Below are 15,593 nucleotides of genomic sequence, written 5' to 3' on the forward strand. Positions count from 1 at the left end.
ATCAATCTCAATGTCATATTTTGAATTTGAACAGCAACAATAATAATATACTTTATACAATTCTACAAGTGGGATCAAGAAAAAATAATCTTTACGTAGACCTTATGCCTACCTTGTGAAGGTAGAAAGATTATTTTCAATAGAACCTCAAAATCATATAAAGAGAAAAATTCATGTAAAGAGAAGCAATAATCACAACCAGAAAAAATAATAACGAAAAAAAAATAGATAACCGAAATTAAAGAAACAATTAATATCATCAGAAATCTAAGAATATGAAATACAAGATCACACTATTACAATAGAAAAATAATATAGGTAGGAAAACGAATAACGCTACTCAATTAATGGTTAAAGATTTCATCCATCCGACCAATATATTTTGGAGATATCAAACACTTTTTTGGTAGACATAAAATTGGTTTCGTGGGCGTTTGGACATAAGAATTGTAAAATTCCGAAAAAGTGATTTTTTTAAGTGAATAGTATTTGAAAATTAAAGTTGTGTTTGGAAATAAATATAATTTTGGGTTGTTTTTAAATTTTTATGAGTGATCTGAGTGGAAATTTTGAAAAATAACTTTTTGAATTTCTTCAAAATTCATCTTCAAGTGAAAATTGTAAATTTTATGACAAAACACTGATTTTAATTTTTTTTTTAAAAAGGCAAAAAAATTCTTATGTCCAAATGGGCTCTAAAAGCTGTTCAAATAATAAAAAAGGAAAAAATATCAAAGGAGTAAAAGGGTCATAACAATATTTGGAAACGGTTCAATTTTAGTGTCATAATTTCAACGTAGGCTTGACCTTTGGACGTGTAAAAACAAAAACAAATAGTCAGACCCAGCAACCCAAAAATCAACGATAAGGACAAAAGAAACCCATAAAGACAAAATATGCCCTCGATTTCCCTCCACGTTGACCCTACTCCTTTCTTTAAATGCACACTCTACTATCCCTATCCCTAATTATTCCAAAATTAAAAAATAAAGTGTTTCGTATTCACGCATAGCCGGAGAAAAGATCACAATTAAGGTGTTTGATATATATAGCCTATCCTAATATTAATATTAGTAATTGCTTTTAGGGATCCATCTTCCGACTTATGTCACTTGAACCCAATAGATTTTATTCAAATAGTGTAAATGTGTTCGAAAAATTTACTAAATATTTATAAATGTTTGAATGTGAATATAGTTATTGTAAAAAATTTATTCGAGGTCGTTGCAGAAACCCAAATACATTAAATTTTAGATCCGCCTTTAACTGTATTTACGACTTGAATCTATAACTTATAGGTCAAACGAAATATTTTACAAAAATTTCATAAACAAACTTTACCGTTCTTTCGAGGCTTCGTTCAGGATCTCTCACACACTCTCCTTATAGAAATAAAAAAAATTACACCAGCAATAGCACACACACGTGGTGGCAAGTGGGTTTAATTAAATTTGATTCATCAAAAAATAATATTGTGTATATACATAAATTACGATTAAAGCTGCATAAGTTTTGGATATAAATATTTTATTTGAACCCAGTACACGTGTCGTCTTCTCTATTTCATTCTTTTTGTTTTCCAATAACTTCAATATCCCGCAAAAAACATTACAAAATAGATTACTCCATTTTCTCTGTCTAGAAATATTGTTTCTTCTCTCTCTAAAACTCATTTTCTTTCACAACAAACTCAAACAAAATTTTCTTTTGCCTCTCTGTGTAACTCTGCTTTTATAGAGAAGAGATATATACATATAACAGTGGTTACTGTTGGGGAGGGGGGGTATGAAATGAATAGAACGTGAAATGGGAGGCGGTTTTTCGTGTTTTACCAACCCGGCGGTGGTGAACCGGACTGAACCGGAGGTAATATTCACGGGCAGCGAACCGCTCGACGAAACCCTAGGTCATTCCTTCTGCTACGTTAGGTCATCCGCCCGGTTCGCTCTCTCTCCGACAAACTCGGACCGGTTTGTTTCACCTTCTCAGTCACTCCGGTTCGATAATGAACCGGCTCCTTTAAGGACCGAAACCGGATTCAGAGCGATTTCAGGTGCGTCTGTTAGTGCAAATACTTCTACTCCCCGAACTGTCCTCCAACTTGATAATATTTACGACGATGGTACTGGTAGTGTTGTGAATGGTTTTGAAAGTACGTCTTCCTTTAGTGCTTTGCCTCTTCAACCGGTTCCTCGAACCGGTTTAAGCAACGAACCGGCTGGTCCAATGGAAAGAGAGAGGGCTTTCTTCATGTCCGGTCCGATCGAGCGAGGAGCTCTATCCGGTCCACTAGAGTCTGCCGTTCCATTCTCAGCTCCGTTGGGTGGTGATGGCATTTATGTAAAAAAGAGAAAGTTGAAGGGCATTAATGGAATTAAAAAAGCCTTTAGACGGCCGTGGGTGGTGCCAGTGAGAAACTACTTCACAGGTAAAAAGGAAATTAACTGTACACGTGATTATAATGGATGGCATTTGCGTAATAATGTGAATGTTGAATGGGCATTAGGAAAAGCAGGGGAGGATCGTGTACATGTGGTTGTATGTGAAGAACATGGATGGCTGTTTGTTGGGATATATGATGGGTTTAATGGACCTGATGCACCTGAATTCTTGATGAGTAATCTGTACAAAGCAATGAACAAAGAATTAGAGGGTTTGTTTTGGGATAGTGAAGATACTAGTAGTGGTAGTAATAACCAACAAAGCAAAAAAAATGCTAGTTTAAATAATGCAAATATAGAAAATGAAGTGATCATTGAGGACTCAAATGAAGCTAATTCAAATCAAGTGCATAAGGAGATGAGTAGGGGGGATAGGGGAGTAGAAGAAGCTGAAAATGAGGTTAATTTGGCTCAGATGGATAAAAGGTGTGAAAAGAAGGTGATATTTCAATCAGATAATGCAAATATAAAAAATGAAGTGATTGGTGAGGACTCGAATAAGCCACATTTTACTCGAGGACCTAAGGCCACAAGTAGGGGGGCTATGGGAGTAGAAGGAGGTGAAAATGAGGTTAACTTGGAGCAGCTAGATAAAGCCCGTAAAGGGTCGGAAAATGAAGTGATTGGTGAGGACTCGAACAAGCCAGGTTCGAATCGAGCACTTGATGCCACAAGTAGGGGAAATAGGGGAGTAGAAGAAGGTGAAAGTGAGGTTAATTTGGGACAGATGGATAGAGGGTCTGAAAAGAGAGTGACATTTCAATCAGGGGAGATAGAGGTTAGGAGGAGGAGATTGTGGGAATTTTTAGCAGAAGATGAGACAGAGGATGGTCTTGATCTTTCTGGTTCGGAGAGATTTGCATTTTCGGTAGATGATGCATTAAGTGTAAATAGTGCAGGTTCAGCGGTTAATAGGAGGTCGTTGCTGTTGTCGAAGTTGAAACATGGTTTGTCAATTAATAAGAACAAGGAGAGTAACAGGTTATTCCCATGGAGATTCGGATTGCAAGCTAAAAAGAAGGTTGAAGTAGGGGAGAAGAGAGTGGAGGAAAGGATTGATAGAAGTGAAAGGAAGCGTAAGGGGGGTCCGGTTGATCATGAGTTGGTTTTGAGAGCAATGTCAAGAGCTCTCGAAGTCACTGAGCTCGCATACTTGGATATGACAGATAAAGTTCTTGATCGGTACCCTGAGCTTGCATTAATGGGTTCTTGTTTGTTGGTTGCTTTGATGAGAGATGAAGATGTGTATGTAATGAATGTGGGAGATAGTCGTGCTATTGTGGCTCAGTACGAGTCTGAGGAGGTTAGTTCTAGTTCAGAACCAATAGTTCCAGGCAATTGCGAGTTGGCTGTTGAGAGCATTGCTGAAGAATCTGTAGTTGCCGGTGATGAGGAAAATAAGGCGACGAATGAGATACCTATTCACGCTACGAAGCTAACTGCCTTGCAATTGTCAACTGATCACAGCACTAGCATTGAAGAAGTAAGGTTCCTCGGTTTCTTTGTTAGTCAATAGGTTGTTTCTGTTGCTTCCTTCCATGTTTTAAGTTTAACTGATTTATGAGTTATGATATTTTAAGTAATGGAGTACATAATTATTTTACTCTGTAAGAATCACAAAACTTCAGAATGATGAATTCATGTAAATTAAAAGCTGTTTCCTTTATATGGTGCTCCAAAATATTATGCCCCTTGTGCTCATCACTGGATTTACTGATCTAAGATCATTGAATGTAGTAGGTTATGAAATTAAATGGGATATAATTTCTAAATAAAAGTCTCTGAAGCAAAGAGGTCTCAAAGTCAGTTTCTTGCTTTAGTTACATGCAGAGCAGTATCATATATGCGCCTGTCAAACTGGTTTTTCTGTAGGTCTGGTGTTTTGAATCTTTTGGTCACAGTGTATTGAACCATTATATTGTTGGGTTGGCAGCATTTAGCTGGTATAGGCAGGTTCTTAGAAACAGTTCAGCATTTAGCTATAGTTTGACCCTCTCAAATGGTTCCTTTTCCCATAATCACTTATTCCTTTCCATGTCATAAGCTTGGTCTTCTTCATTATAGTAGGTTCACTCTTTACTGCTGTGCTCACTTTAGATGAGATGCTGCTCCTTTAGCTCAAATCTCTTTCTTTGCCTCTCTCTCTCTCTCTCAAAGATTTTAACAAATGTGAGTGTTCCAAATTTTCATGAACTTGTGCTTAATCTCGATGAGTGGATCAGGAAAGCATTCAGATCCTTTCCGATATCGATTGCCTTCTAATCTTAAAACTTTCTTAAAATAGAGTGCAATACTGTTCCAAACTTGTGGTTCATAAGTCGTAGGGATATTTTAGAAGGTATAATTTTGCCACTCTTTAGTGTAATTGTGACAATGTCACCAAACATCAAGTTGATACAATGTGCAGCACAAGGAGTCCAATAAATATTTGGGAAAACTCCTTTCAACATGTCACCCACTTTTTTATTCTCACTTGCGTTATCAGTAACAACTTGAACCACATTTTCCGGTCCAACTTTCAATATTGTCTTCTCAAACAAGTTTGAACATTTTATTGGAATTGGTTGAGGAGTCACTAGCATCATAAGATTCAAGAAACACACTACTTCTCGGAGAATTCACCAAAACATTAATGATCATTTTTCCATTTTTTGCAGTCCATTTGTCCATCATAATGGAACAACCATAAATTTTCCATTGCGCCTTATGCTCCTCGACAATCTTGTCTGTCTTCTCCATCTCCTTTTTTAGACAAGGAACTCTTACTTCGTGATAGGTAGGGGACTTCATTCCTGGGCCATATTGGCCTACGACCTCAATGAATTCACCAAAACTATCGGTGTAATTCACACAATTAAAAGGGAGCCCCGCATCATACATCCACCTTGCAAAAGCATCTACAACACGCTTCCTTAAACTCTTCCTACAAGAATCTAAGTCAATAGCTTCGCCCTTTCTCTTTTCATTTGGTTTTTGTGAGAAAAAAAGATTAAGAGGACCTTTCACATTGCTACCGGCAGTGGATGATCCACTTCCACTTGTTGAATTCTTTCTTTGAGATTTAGAGGGAGGTGGCCTCATTATATCATTGACTTCAACGCCATCCTCATCCATTTGACTATCTTCATCAAGAAGATTAATCATAGATGCTCCATGGCTCATTGGATTTTTTAACTCATTTTTTTCTCAACATACTCTCTCATTTCTTTCTTAATAGTAGCCGGAACACTTGGACATCTCTAAAACCACCGATTAGATGTCTCTTGTGACGATGTATTCCACCGTTATAAATTTTTTGACAAAAGATACATTGCACTCTTGAGTTATTATTGCCAACTGCAACTCCATACACCCAAGCTAGATCTCTTTTTTGGCTTGATGCTATTGAGTAATCAAATTAAATTTACTACAATCAACAACCAAAAAAAAAAATAACAATTAATTTACTGATAAATTGCAGAAAACCAAGCATAAAGCAGCATAAAACAAAGCACTTTTAATAACAGAAGAAGAAGAAGAAGTCGTTTAGGGCAAAAAATGAGCGCTTAAAAAGTGAAAAAAATTGAAAGAAGAAGAAGAAGAAACTTACCGAGATCTGGAGAAGAAGTTGTTGGAGCAGCAGTGGTCGTCGCTGGAGTTCGCTGGAGTAGAATTCCTTGAAGAGCGTATGTTTTGGTAACAGATGGTACCGGCTCGCTTCTCGCTTAAGCGAGAAAAGCGCACACTTTTTGAATGTGAGTCGCCTTTTTAACAGAAAAGCGCTAACCCTGCGCCTCGCGTCGCTTCATCGCTTAAAGCGAGAAGCGAGCACTTATAATAACACTGCTCCTGTGTTTGTTGGGCCTTTTTTTATCAAGACATTAGGTGAGCACAAATAATATATATTGGCTCCAATTTGAGGCCTGCACATTCAAGTTGATCTTTTCGTCTTTTATCTCAATTGCCCCCATACAAATTGCAATTCACTGATTTGGCTAGTTGTTGAATGAGCTAGTAGCTGTAACAGCACCTGTATTGCTGACACATATAATTCTAATCACTCTTTACTCTGACATAACCATTTCTGATGTCCAGATACGGTTAATGATTCTCGTGTTGTCTGTTTCGGTTCTACCAAGTTACAGCTTCTCATTGTTGTTAGTAAAGTGTGTTTGACCAATGAATGCGATTGGCACTTTCTGTCTCATTTGTCATTGTGAATTCTGTAATTTTTAATTGTTTGTTGCTCGTCACATTTTCACGTTTGTATCTTAATCAGTCAGGTTCTTAAACAGTTTGTTTCTTGTAACAATTTCCAGGAAGTTATTAGAATCAAGAATGAACACCCAGATGACTGCAATTGCATTGTTAATGATAGAGTGAAAGGTCGTTTAAAGGTCACTCGCGCTTTTGGGGCGGGCTTCCTGAAAAAGGTTTGTCATTTGCTTTTCTTTCTCCATTCTGGTTTCCAATCCCAAAAATCTCAAGCAATTGCATCAAATTGCACATCTGCACATTCGGAGCCTCGTTTTGCTTTAGATATTGTGGTATCAGAGGACCCTCTTTGACTATTTCTATTTCTGGTTTGGCTGAAATTCTGTGGATCTCTAGGAGATGGAATGCCTTGCACTCTTAGTCCTAGCATTCCATCTAGTACAGAAATATATGTTTCTGCCTGTAGTTACTCTGGACAAGTAAAGTTCGCCACACGTTTAATTATTTAAATGAACATCCTACGTTGAATTGTTGCTGTAGACTTATATCCTGTTTTGACATGCTTGTTGCCAATCCGCTTAATATTTTGAGATGTGCCTGTGCAGCCTAAATTGAATGATGCATTGCTAGAAATGTTTCGGAACGAGTACATTGGGGATGCTCCTTATTTATCTTGTAAACCTTCACTGCGCCATCATAGACTCTGTCCTAAGGATCAGTTTTTGGTGCTATCCTCTGATGGCTTGTACCAATATTTGAGCAATCAAGAGGTGGTTTGTCATGTGGAGAATTTCATGGAGAAATTCCCTGATGGGGATCCTGCTCAGCATCTTATTGAGGAGCTCTTATTCCGTGCAGCCAAGAAAGCTGGTATGTATTCTGTCTAGTCTTTCTGTGCAGAGTTAAGGGTAAAAAGTTACAGTTTTGGTGATTTTTTACGTTTTCAAGTGGTCGCACGCCCTTAATTTTTGCTAGGAAATTACATTTAAATTTTCAGATTTTCTCAATCATCTTCCTTTTATTCTCCAATTGAGACCAATTCTGTATTAGGTGGGAACATTAAATTGGACCCGCTCCGATTCTGTGACACATTAACGGACAATTGCTTATTCTGGATTTATGACCAGATAATCTGCCATGGCTTAGTTTGTTTAAGTCTATTCTCTTTAACTGATGGAACAAAGATACGTCTTGAGGTTTGAGAAACATCTTTGTCCTTTACTCATTTAAGCTGTTGCACTAGCTCTGATATTTGATAACTATAAAAAGCCTATTTGCCCCTGAATTATATTCCAATTGAATTGTACTAGTCCTCAGTCCTCACCTTATGACTTGTGTCTGTGGAAAGTGGAAGTCTATTCTTTTGGGGAAGAAACGCTAGTAAAAGACTAACTACCCTTATGCAGGTGTCCATGTAAAGCCTTGGTAAATGTCTCCTTATCTAGTAGTTTGAGTTTTTGCACCTATGTACTGCTCTGACACCTAGTTCGTTGGAACACTTGGTGGATCGAGTGTACAAATGAAATGTAGAAATTGATAGATCAGATAACAGAAAGTCCTTTTAGACAACTCCAGATGAAGTCATTAGTTTCATATCACTTTCTGAATGGAAGGACTACTAAATACTTTGGCTCCATCTCCACAGTAATCATTAGTTTCTCATTTAGTAGCATGTTTTTTCTCTACCATTTCGTTTTATGTATTTTCGCGGTTTAGGTAAACTATGATTTCTAAATCTGATTTCATGGTTATCTTGTGATGGCCTCTGTAGATAACTTGTTTTGTGTTGTGGCATGCAAATATTACATGTTTTCCAATTGAGTTGTTAATGTTTTCTTGCAGGAATGGATTTTCACGAATTGCTGGACATCCCGCAGGGAGATCGTAGGAAGTACCACGATGATGTTACTGTTATGGTGGTATCTCTTGAGGGAAGAATTTGGAAGTCGTCTGGGAAGTACGTCTGAGTTTTTACAATTTCCATGTATAGTGGTGCGCTGCAATTTTGATCTCTTGAGCTGGGATGTTGGGAACAATGGTGGGGAGCTGGATAGTCGATCAAGCTCGCTGCTCTGTTTATACCCTTGACAACAGCCAAAACTGGTGCTAGAAAGACGACAAGGCTCGTGAAAGTAGAAATTTAGTAGCTGGGATTGCTCAGAACTGCTCCTAGAAAAGAAAGAAACAGGATCTCTTCATTTAGTTTCTTTTTAGATTTGCACAGTAGAATAGATCTTTCCATTCTTTCAAGTTCTTTCTTTCTTTTTGCCCCCATCTCATCTACTCTTTAGAGCCAAAATCAAGTAATTGTGACCAGGTGGGTGGCTTAGTTACTGAGTTTTAGCCGATATATCTGTATTTTTGAGGTGGATATCCACCAATGCGGTTTACAGAGGAGAGAATTCTTGTTGAACCCTTTGTGTAAAAAGTTCTATCATAGAATGGGGCAAAGGGAAAGGTACAACACACTCTTATGCTGATTGCAGTATCAATATTTCCTTCATCCCCCCCCCCCCCAACACACACACCTAGGGGTGGCAAACAGTCGGGTCGGATATGAACAGGTCAAAAATGGATAAGTTATCCGACCTGACCCATATTTAATACGGATAAAAAATGGGTTAACCGGCGGATAATATGGATATCCATATTATCCATGGGTTCTTGAATAAGATTATTTTTGGAAGAATTTCCAGTCTTCCAAACTTATGGAACCCTCAATTTGAGACTTTACAAATGTAAAAGTTAAACTCATTAGCTATTCATTTTCTAAGTTAATAATATGATTTTTATTCATATTTGACTCGTTTTTAAAATTTTTATTATTCAAATCATTTTTAATAAATAATATGGATGAATAATTATTTTCTTTTAATTATTTCGCCACCCCTATACACCTAATACCATCAAAGTCAGTTTATACTTCTTAAACCATTTTACTGTCTTGTAAAAAAGATTACACTTTGGCACAGTTGGCGATAGTACAATATGCGCTTATCCCATGACCAGCTATTGCAGTAAAAATAGCATGAGCTAGCTAGTTTTCGGACTGGTCATTCAAAAATAGCCAATATTTGTAAAGTCATTAAAAAATAGCCAATATTTTGCTACAATACGGAAAGTTCTAGCATAATATACTGGAGATCGGTGTACCTGTATATGAACTTCCAGCATATTATGCTGGAACTCCAACACGCGAAAAGTTCCAATATAATATACTGGAGATTGGAACATCGGTGCTCCAATCTCCAGTATATTATGCTGGACCAGTATATTATACTGGAGTATTTTTCCGGATTTTGAACAGTGTTTTCGTTCAGATTTATCTTTATATAAAAAGTGGCTAAATTTCGATTACTTTAGAAACTATGACTATTTTTGAATAACCACTTGTAAATATGACTATTTTTGAATTTCTCCCGCTATTGCAGGATAGTCGGTGTATACCTTAGCAGCATTTTCCCTTGCATTTATGCAAAAGAGATTGTTTTCACATCTCGAACTTGTCTCACAGAGAGAATGGTAACAGAAAAGAAGCTTGAGACCCATGCGAAATCGCCAAGAATGGATGACTAGTGAGACAGAAAATGTTTCAAGTAGCATAGCCAATGGATTCAAATAAACATAACCATATTATTTCTATAATACCAAAAAGAATTACATTTAATATAAAGAGGATTACACTGAAAAGCTGCTTATTTTCGTTTATTAGAAAACGGACTTTCATTTGTTATCATTAGTGCACAACGGAACTAAGAAAGAAAAATGCGCCACATTTCAACAACGTCTCACCATTAAGGGCGTGAGGGATCTAGCAATTCTCTAATATGAGTTTCAACTTTCTTCCGAATTGAAGCATTTGGGAAACGGTCTACTACTTCAGCAGCAAACGAAAAGATCAAAGCTTTTCTGGCAGTTTCAACGTCAACACCCCGTGCTCTGAAGTAAAACAGTTGGTCCTCCTCGAGGTCACTGATTGCAGCACCATGAGAGCATTTGACATCATCAGCGATGATTTGGAGATTAGGTTTGACATTCACAGTTGCTCGAGGCTCCAAAAGGAGGCTCCGTGTAAGTTGTCCTGCATCTGTCTGCTGCGCGTATCTGCAACATCATTTATAATAACAGACACATTTAAATCTCACGCATTAAACAATAATCAAAACCATTGACACAAATTGACAGTCGTGTGCGGTATCTTGAATAAAGACTTGTGTAATCCGATGCAGTTTGTGTAAATTAAAGGAGGAGAGAAGGTGAAGTCTTTCCTAAGTTTGCATTGCATCTCTTATTGATAAGATAAAACTCAAAAGCTGAGACACCAGCTCTTCTAATAGATTGGAAAAGTCGTTATAATCAACTGAAATACTCTGGTTTTGACTATTGGACACAACCACACAGGTACTTAACATAGATTCACCAACTATTTTAAGGGGAAAAAAAGGGAAGCCGGTGCACTAAGCTCCCGCTATGCGCGGGGTCCGGAGAAGGGCCGGACCACAAGGGTTTATTGTACGCAGTCTTAACCTGCATTTCTACAAGAGGTTGTTTCCACGGCTTGAACCCATGACCTCCTGGTCACATGGCAGCTACTTTACCGGTTACGCCAAGACTCTCCCCTTCTCATCAACTGTTTTAAGAAAATCCATACAAAGTACCCATGTCCGTTTGACATGGATAGAACAGAGGATTTGAGGGACACAACTAGCAAATGACACCTGATCCATTGACCACCAAAAAGCAAGAAATGTCGAGGCTGCTAACTTTAACTGATGTCGTGGAATATGCCACTTCCATTCAGCCTTATACTATCTTAATATGTTGGAATATCTTTCTAGATTGCAGAACATAATCCAAGAGTTGACTAAGATTATACCATAGTGAAATAGTAGTGAAAGTATTTTGAACAATGTAAAGTTGGGACCCTCCAAGAAAAGATATCATCATATACATTCTTAGGATATCTTTAGGATATCTTTCTTAGGATTCATAAATAATTTAAAAAGAAAACCACGTAAGAGAACGTGAACGGAAACAGTACCATGAGATATAGAATACAGAAACAAAACAATATCAGTATGTAAATGTTCAACACTGGTGATTTGTAGAACGAGTCACTCAAATAAACACCAAAGGTGAGACAGAATATAATACCTATTGACTTGAACGTTTCCATCAAAAACAGCCTGTCCAGACGAATGGGCCACAATGCACTTGTGGATCTGCTGAGAGACACCTCGAGGGTGATCTAGGACTAATCTACTGTGTAGATCTTGCGTTTGATCAGAGATACACATATGAAATGTAGATAACTCAGTAACTGTGTCTGGACCAACTTGCTGGATATGAATATTGTGCCTACTCAACTTTCCACCAGTGCTTACTTCTATATGCTCGTATGTGCTAGTTGATTCCTGAAAATAATCAACTCAAGTATGAAGCAAACTTAAATCTCCCCATAAGACAAATAAATAAAAATCTGGAGTTGTTACAGTAGTTGGGAATTGTTTAAAGCTAACAATAAAACTTTAAGAAGAAACGGTAAAGTTGTCTCTATGACCTATAGGTCACGGATTCGAGCCATGGAAACAGCCACTAATGCTTGCATTAAGGTAGGTTGTCTACGTCATACCCCTTGGGGTGCGGCCCTTCCCCGGACCCCGCGTGAACACGAGATGCCTCGTGCACCGGGCTTCCCTTTTGCCTTAATAAGACTTTCAGAAGGAAAAATACACACTTCTGCATTAGCTCTGCTCATGGAGGGAAACGTAACATTAAATGACTCACAGTTACCATCAAACTAAAGAGATAAAAGTCTTCATTTTCAACAGACATTACTAGGCTTTTCGTTTGATATTTAAGCAACAAGTTGCGGAAGAGTGTTACACATCAGAACCAACAAGTTGTACCCAAGCCTGGACTAGTATTCACATCGCTAGCATAAATTGTTGGAATGACCGGACAGAGGAGAAAAGTAAAAATTGTTTTGTTTTTAGTTTAATTCAAAGAGAGAACAGAAGGAGTCTGTTCTTTTCAAAATCCTAATATCTCTTCTGGCATAAGGAAAATATCACGGAAATAATAACTTTCCTTTCTCTCTATTTCAGCTCGCCTAGAGCTGCTGTAGCGTAAAAATCTAAAACAAAAGAAGATAAGCTGTTATCACATACTCTAGTTTAGAACCCACCAGTCGTTAAAGTACCACCACCCTACCATCCAATAACTTACCCCTAAATTTTATTACTTTTAGTTCTATATGTGTGGTTCGGGTTTTCATTTTAAAAAATCTCCTATTATACACAAAAAAAGGTTTAGTCATACTTAGCCATATATACCCTTTCTCATGACTCCTTTAACAATAATGACTACTACATGACAGATTCACAACCTACTGTAGAAGTTTCATATGGTCGGGGGCTAATACTATAACAAAGAAAGCTCTTGTGTCTTGGGAGAAGATGTGCTTACCATGTGCTGCTGGAGGTTTTCAACTCACCAATATTAAAATCTGGCATAAAGCTGCTATCGTTAAAGTGTGTTGGGACCCAGAGCACAAGGTGGATCAAATTGATACATGCCTTTTACATTAAAGGGCAATAACTGGACTCTATCGCTATACCACAACAAGCTAGTTGGATGTTGGGGAAAATATTGGAGAACAACTGAGACAGATACAAGGCGCTCCAAAAGGAAACCAAAGCTTGATTAGACATATCTATCTACAGTTGTTGGGAGATCATGCCAAGGTACCGTGGAAACATCTGATGATTAACACCAAAGGGAAGACTCTACATGCTCGGTTGCTAAGAATGATATTTGCAGAACATGTTCATGCCATATGGAATGAAAGAAATACCAGAATTTTTTAAAGAATAGAAAGAGATGTGTAAACCATAGCAAAAGAAATTGCTTGCGTACGCAGCGTGAGGGTATCAGGAGTAAAGAGCTTATTGCAGCAGCGCTACTTCTAGAAAAAAAAATTCACTAGAGAGATGCTAGGAGAAAGAGAGTAACATGTAATCTAGGAGAGACATTCGTGAATATTTCGCAGCCTAGATAGCAATTTTGTTTGTGTTTGAGATCATTATTTGAGAACAGGTGGTTGGGATGTAATCAAGCTGAGAATTGTAAATATTTACTTGGTGATTAACCTTTAATTACCCAACAATAATAATAATGACTTAACTTAAAACTTATTCTTCATATCAAATTGATTATAAGTATCTTTGTGACTCGAGGAGATAATAGACGATAGCCCAATCTCAAAAATGATTTTCAGGTTCAGCGAAGGTAGGCCAGAGCATCCTGTCCAAAATATTAAGGCAATATATGAACCTAAAACCTTTATAAATCCCGTTTCATGTCCTAACATACTAGATATGAGACATAATATAACTCAACAAGCACCAATAGCCAATCACGTTATATGAGAATTATCTTGAATTATGCATAATATGCCAATAGACCCTCGGCTCGACAAAAAAGCATAATATGCCAAGTCATATTTAGTAAAAAATAAATAAAAAGGAACAAGTTTACCTGCTGAACCCAAGTCCACTTGATATGTGCAGCATTTAAAGATTGATTTTGGAGGTAAGAATGGCTCACTTTTGCCCCTTCACCAACAACCACTTCTATAACAGAATTTGACCAGTAACATTTATCTTTTTCTCCACCTACATACTCCTCAACTATACTAATCTCCCCTCCCTTTTCCACCAACACCAACACCCTCGGATTCGAAAAGGGCAAAGCTTTTGATCCCTTATCGCTACTCTCACCTGAAATGTACCTCAAAACCAATGTATTCTCAACTTTACACCCTTCTGGCACATACACTAGTAATACATCAGGGGTACCAACACCATTAAGTGACCAAAACAAATCACCCTTAAAACCAGATTCATACTCAGACACCCTTTTCAATATAGCCTCAGATTTCACACTCAAAAGACTACCAACATAAACACCACTAGCCAATTCTTTTAACTGAGACAATTCATTCATAATATAACCATCAAGAATCGAAATTGTAGGCAAAAGGGTATCTGAAAATACATCCAAAGAAGAACTCTGAATCTTTGGAGGCAAAATTGGTTCAATTCTTGAATTTTTCAAGAATGAAGTGTCAGTGAATCTAAAAGGTTCATCTTTACGAGAAGGCCAAGGGGTTGAAAGTAGGGTTTCTGAGGAAGTTTCCCTTAATTTCTGAAGTGGTGGGGAAGATAAGGAAGGTAAAGAGTCTTCAAGGGTTTCAGCTATTTGGAGAACATATGGGTCTGAAAATGCTGAAATTGGATTTAATTTAGGTTTAGTAAAGACTCTAACTTTAGGATTTTTCTGGTTAATTCTTGTTGGTGTTGAGAGAGATGAGTATACAGATACAGAGGTTGATTTAGTAGAAATTCTTGTTGGTGTTGAGAGAGATGAGGATACAGATACAGAAGTTGATTTAGTAGAGAAGATTGGTGCCAAAGCAGAAGCCATTGAAATATCAGCTTGGCGTTTGGGGTTTGCGGTCAGATTCCAACTTTTAAACTTATTCCAAAACTGAGACAACTCAATTTACTTGGAATTAGGAAAGCTTGTCTCGAAATTACTTGGACTTTTTTTTTTTTTTTTTTAATCTGATTAGAATTATTTTTTTTTTTTTTTTTTTTTTTTTTTTTTTTTTTTTTTTTGTTCTTTCTAATTTCTGTTCGGCCAAAATATTATATCTATTTCTCTTCTTTTTCGACATGTCTGCTTGGATCTCTTTTTAAATAAGTTTGAGGGCATGTGAGTTATTTCTCATTAGCTGCATACGTGCTCTTTTGTGCTTCCAAAGTAATTTGAAGTGGACTATGCATTCTATAATATTGATCTTATTAGTAGATTTGTAATCAAGAACATTAACCTCGTGTCGCTGTGACATATTCCGAGTAGAGGAACATCCAGAAAGCAGTCGCAAAAGTAAAC

At 37.3% G+C, this 15,593-nt stretch overlaps 2 protein-coding genes across 2 annotated transcripts; one reads left to right on the plus strand and one right to left on the minus strand.

Moving 5' to 3' along the window:
- The first annotated feature begins 1,622 nt into the window (after positions 1–1,622).
- On the plus strand, positions 1,623–9,115 carry LOC104248111 (protein phosphatase 2C 29-like). The gene is made up of 4 exons (XM_009804300.2): positions 1,623–3,924; positions 6,740–6,853; positions 7,241–7,505; positions 8,478–9,115. The coding sequence occupies exons 1-4, from the start codon at positions 1,807–1,809 to the stop codon at positions 8,600–8,602; spliced, it is 2,622 nt and encodes an 873-aa protein (XP_009802602.2). The 5' UTR covers positions 1,623–1,806; the 3' UTR covers positions 8,603–9,115.
- A 1,133-nt stretch (positions 9,116–10,248) lies between these two features.
- Positions 10,249–15,176, minus strand: LOC104248110 (protein ABCI7, chloroplastic). Its single transcript, XM_009804299.2, has 3 exons — positions 14,175–15,176; positions 11,790–12,049; positions 10,249–10,739 (listed from the first exon to the last, which is right to left on the minus strand). Exons 1-3 carry the CDS (start codon positions 15,120–15,122, stop codon positions 10,430–10,432), a joined length of 1,518 nt encoding a protein of 505 aa, XP_009802601.1. The 5' UTR covers positions 15,123–15,176; the 3' UTR covers positions 10,249–10,429.
- Between the last annotated feature and the right edge of the window lie 417 nt (positions 15,177–15,593).

Source organism: Nicotiana sylvestris, chromosome 12, assembly GCF_000393655.2.
Source record: "Nicotiana sylvestris chromosome 12, ASM39365v2, whole genome shotgun sequence".
NCBI lineage: Eukaryota > Viridiplantae > Streptophyta > Magnoliopsida > Solanales > Solanaceae > Nicotiana > Nicotiana sylvestris.

Coding starts and splice junctions, on each gene's coding strand:
- LOC104248111 (XM_009804300.2), top strand. CDS start 1,807: ATGGGAGGCGGTTTTTCGTGTTTTACCAACCCGGCGGTGGTGAACCGG. Junction 3,925..6,739: donor ACAGCACTAGCATTGAAGAA/GTAAGGTTCCTC, acceptor AACAATTTCCAG/GAAGTTATTAGAATCAAGAA. Junction 7,506..8,477: donor CCGTGCAGCCAAGAAAGCTG/GTATGTATTCTG, acceptor GTTTTCTTGCAG/GAATGGATTTTCACGAATTG.
- LOC104248110 (XM_009804299.2), bottom strand. CDS start 15,122: ATGGCTTCTGCTTTGGCACCAATCTTCTCTACTAAATCAACTTCTGTA. Junction 12,050..14,174: donor AGTGGACTTGGGTTCAGCAG/GTAAACTTGTTC, acceptor GATTATTTTCAG/GAATCAACTAGCACATACGA. Junction 10,740..11,789: donor GGAAACGTTCAAGTCAATAG/GTATTATATTCT, acceptor ATGATGTTGCAG/ATACGCGCAGCAGACAGATG.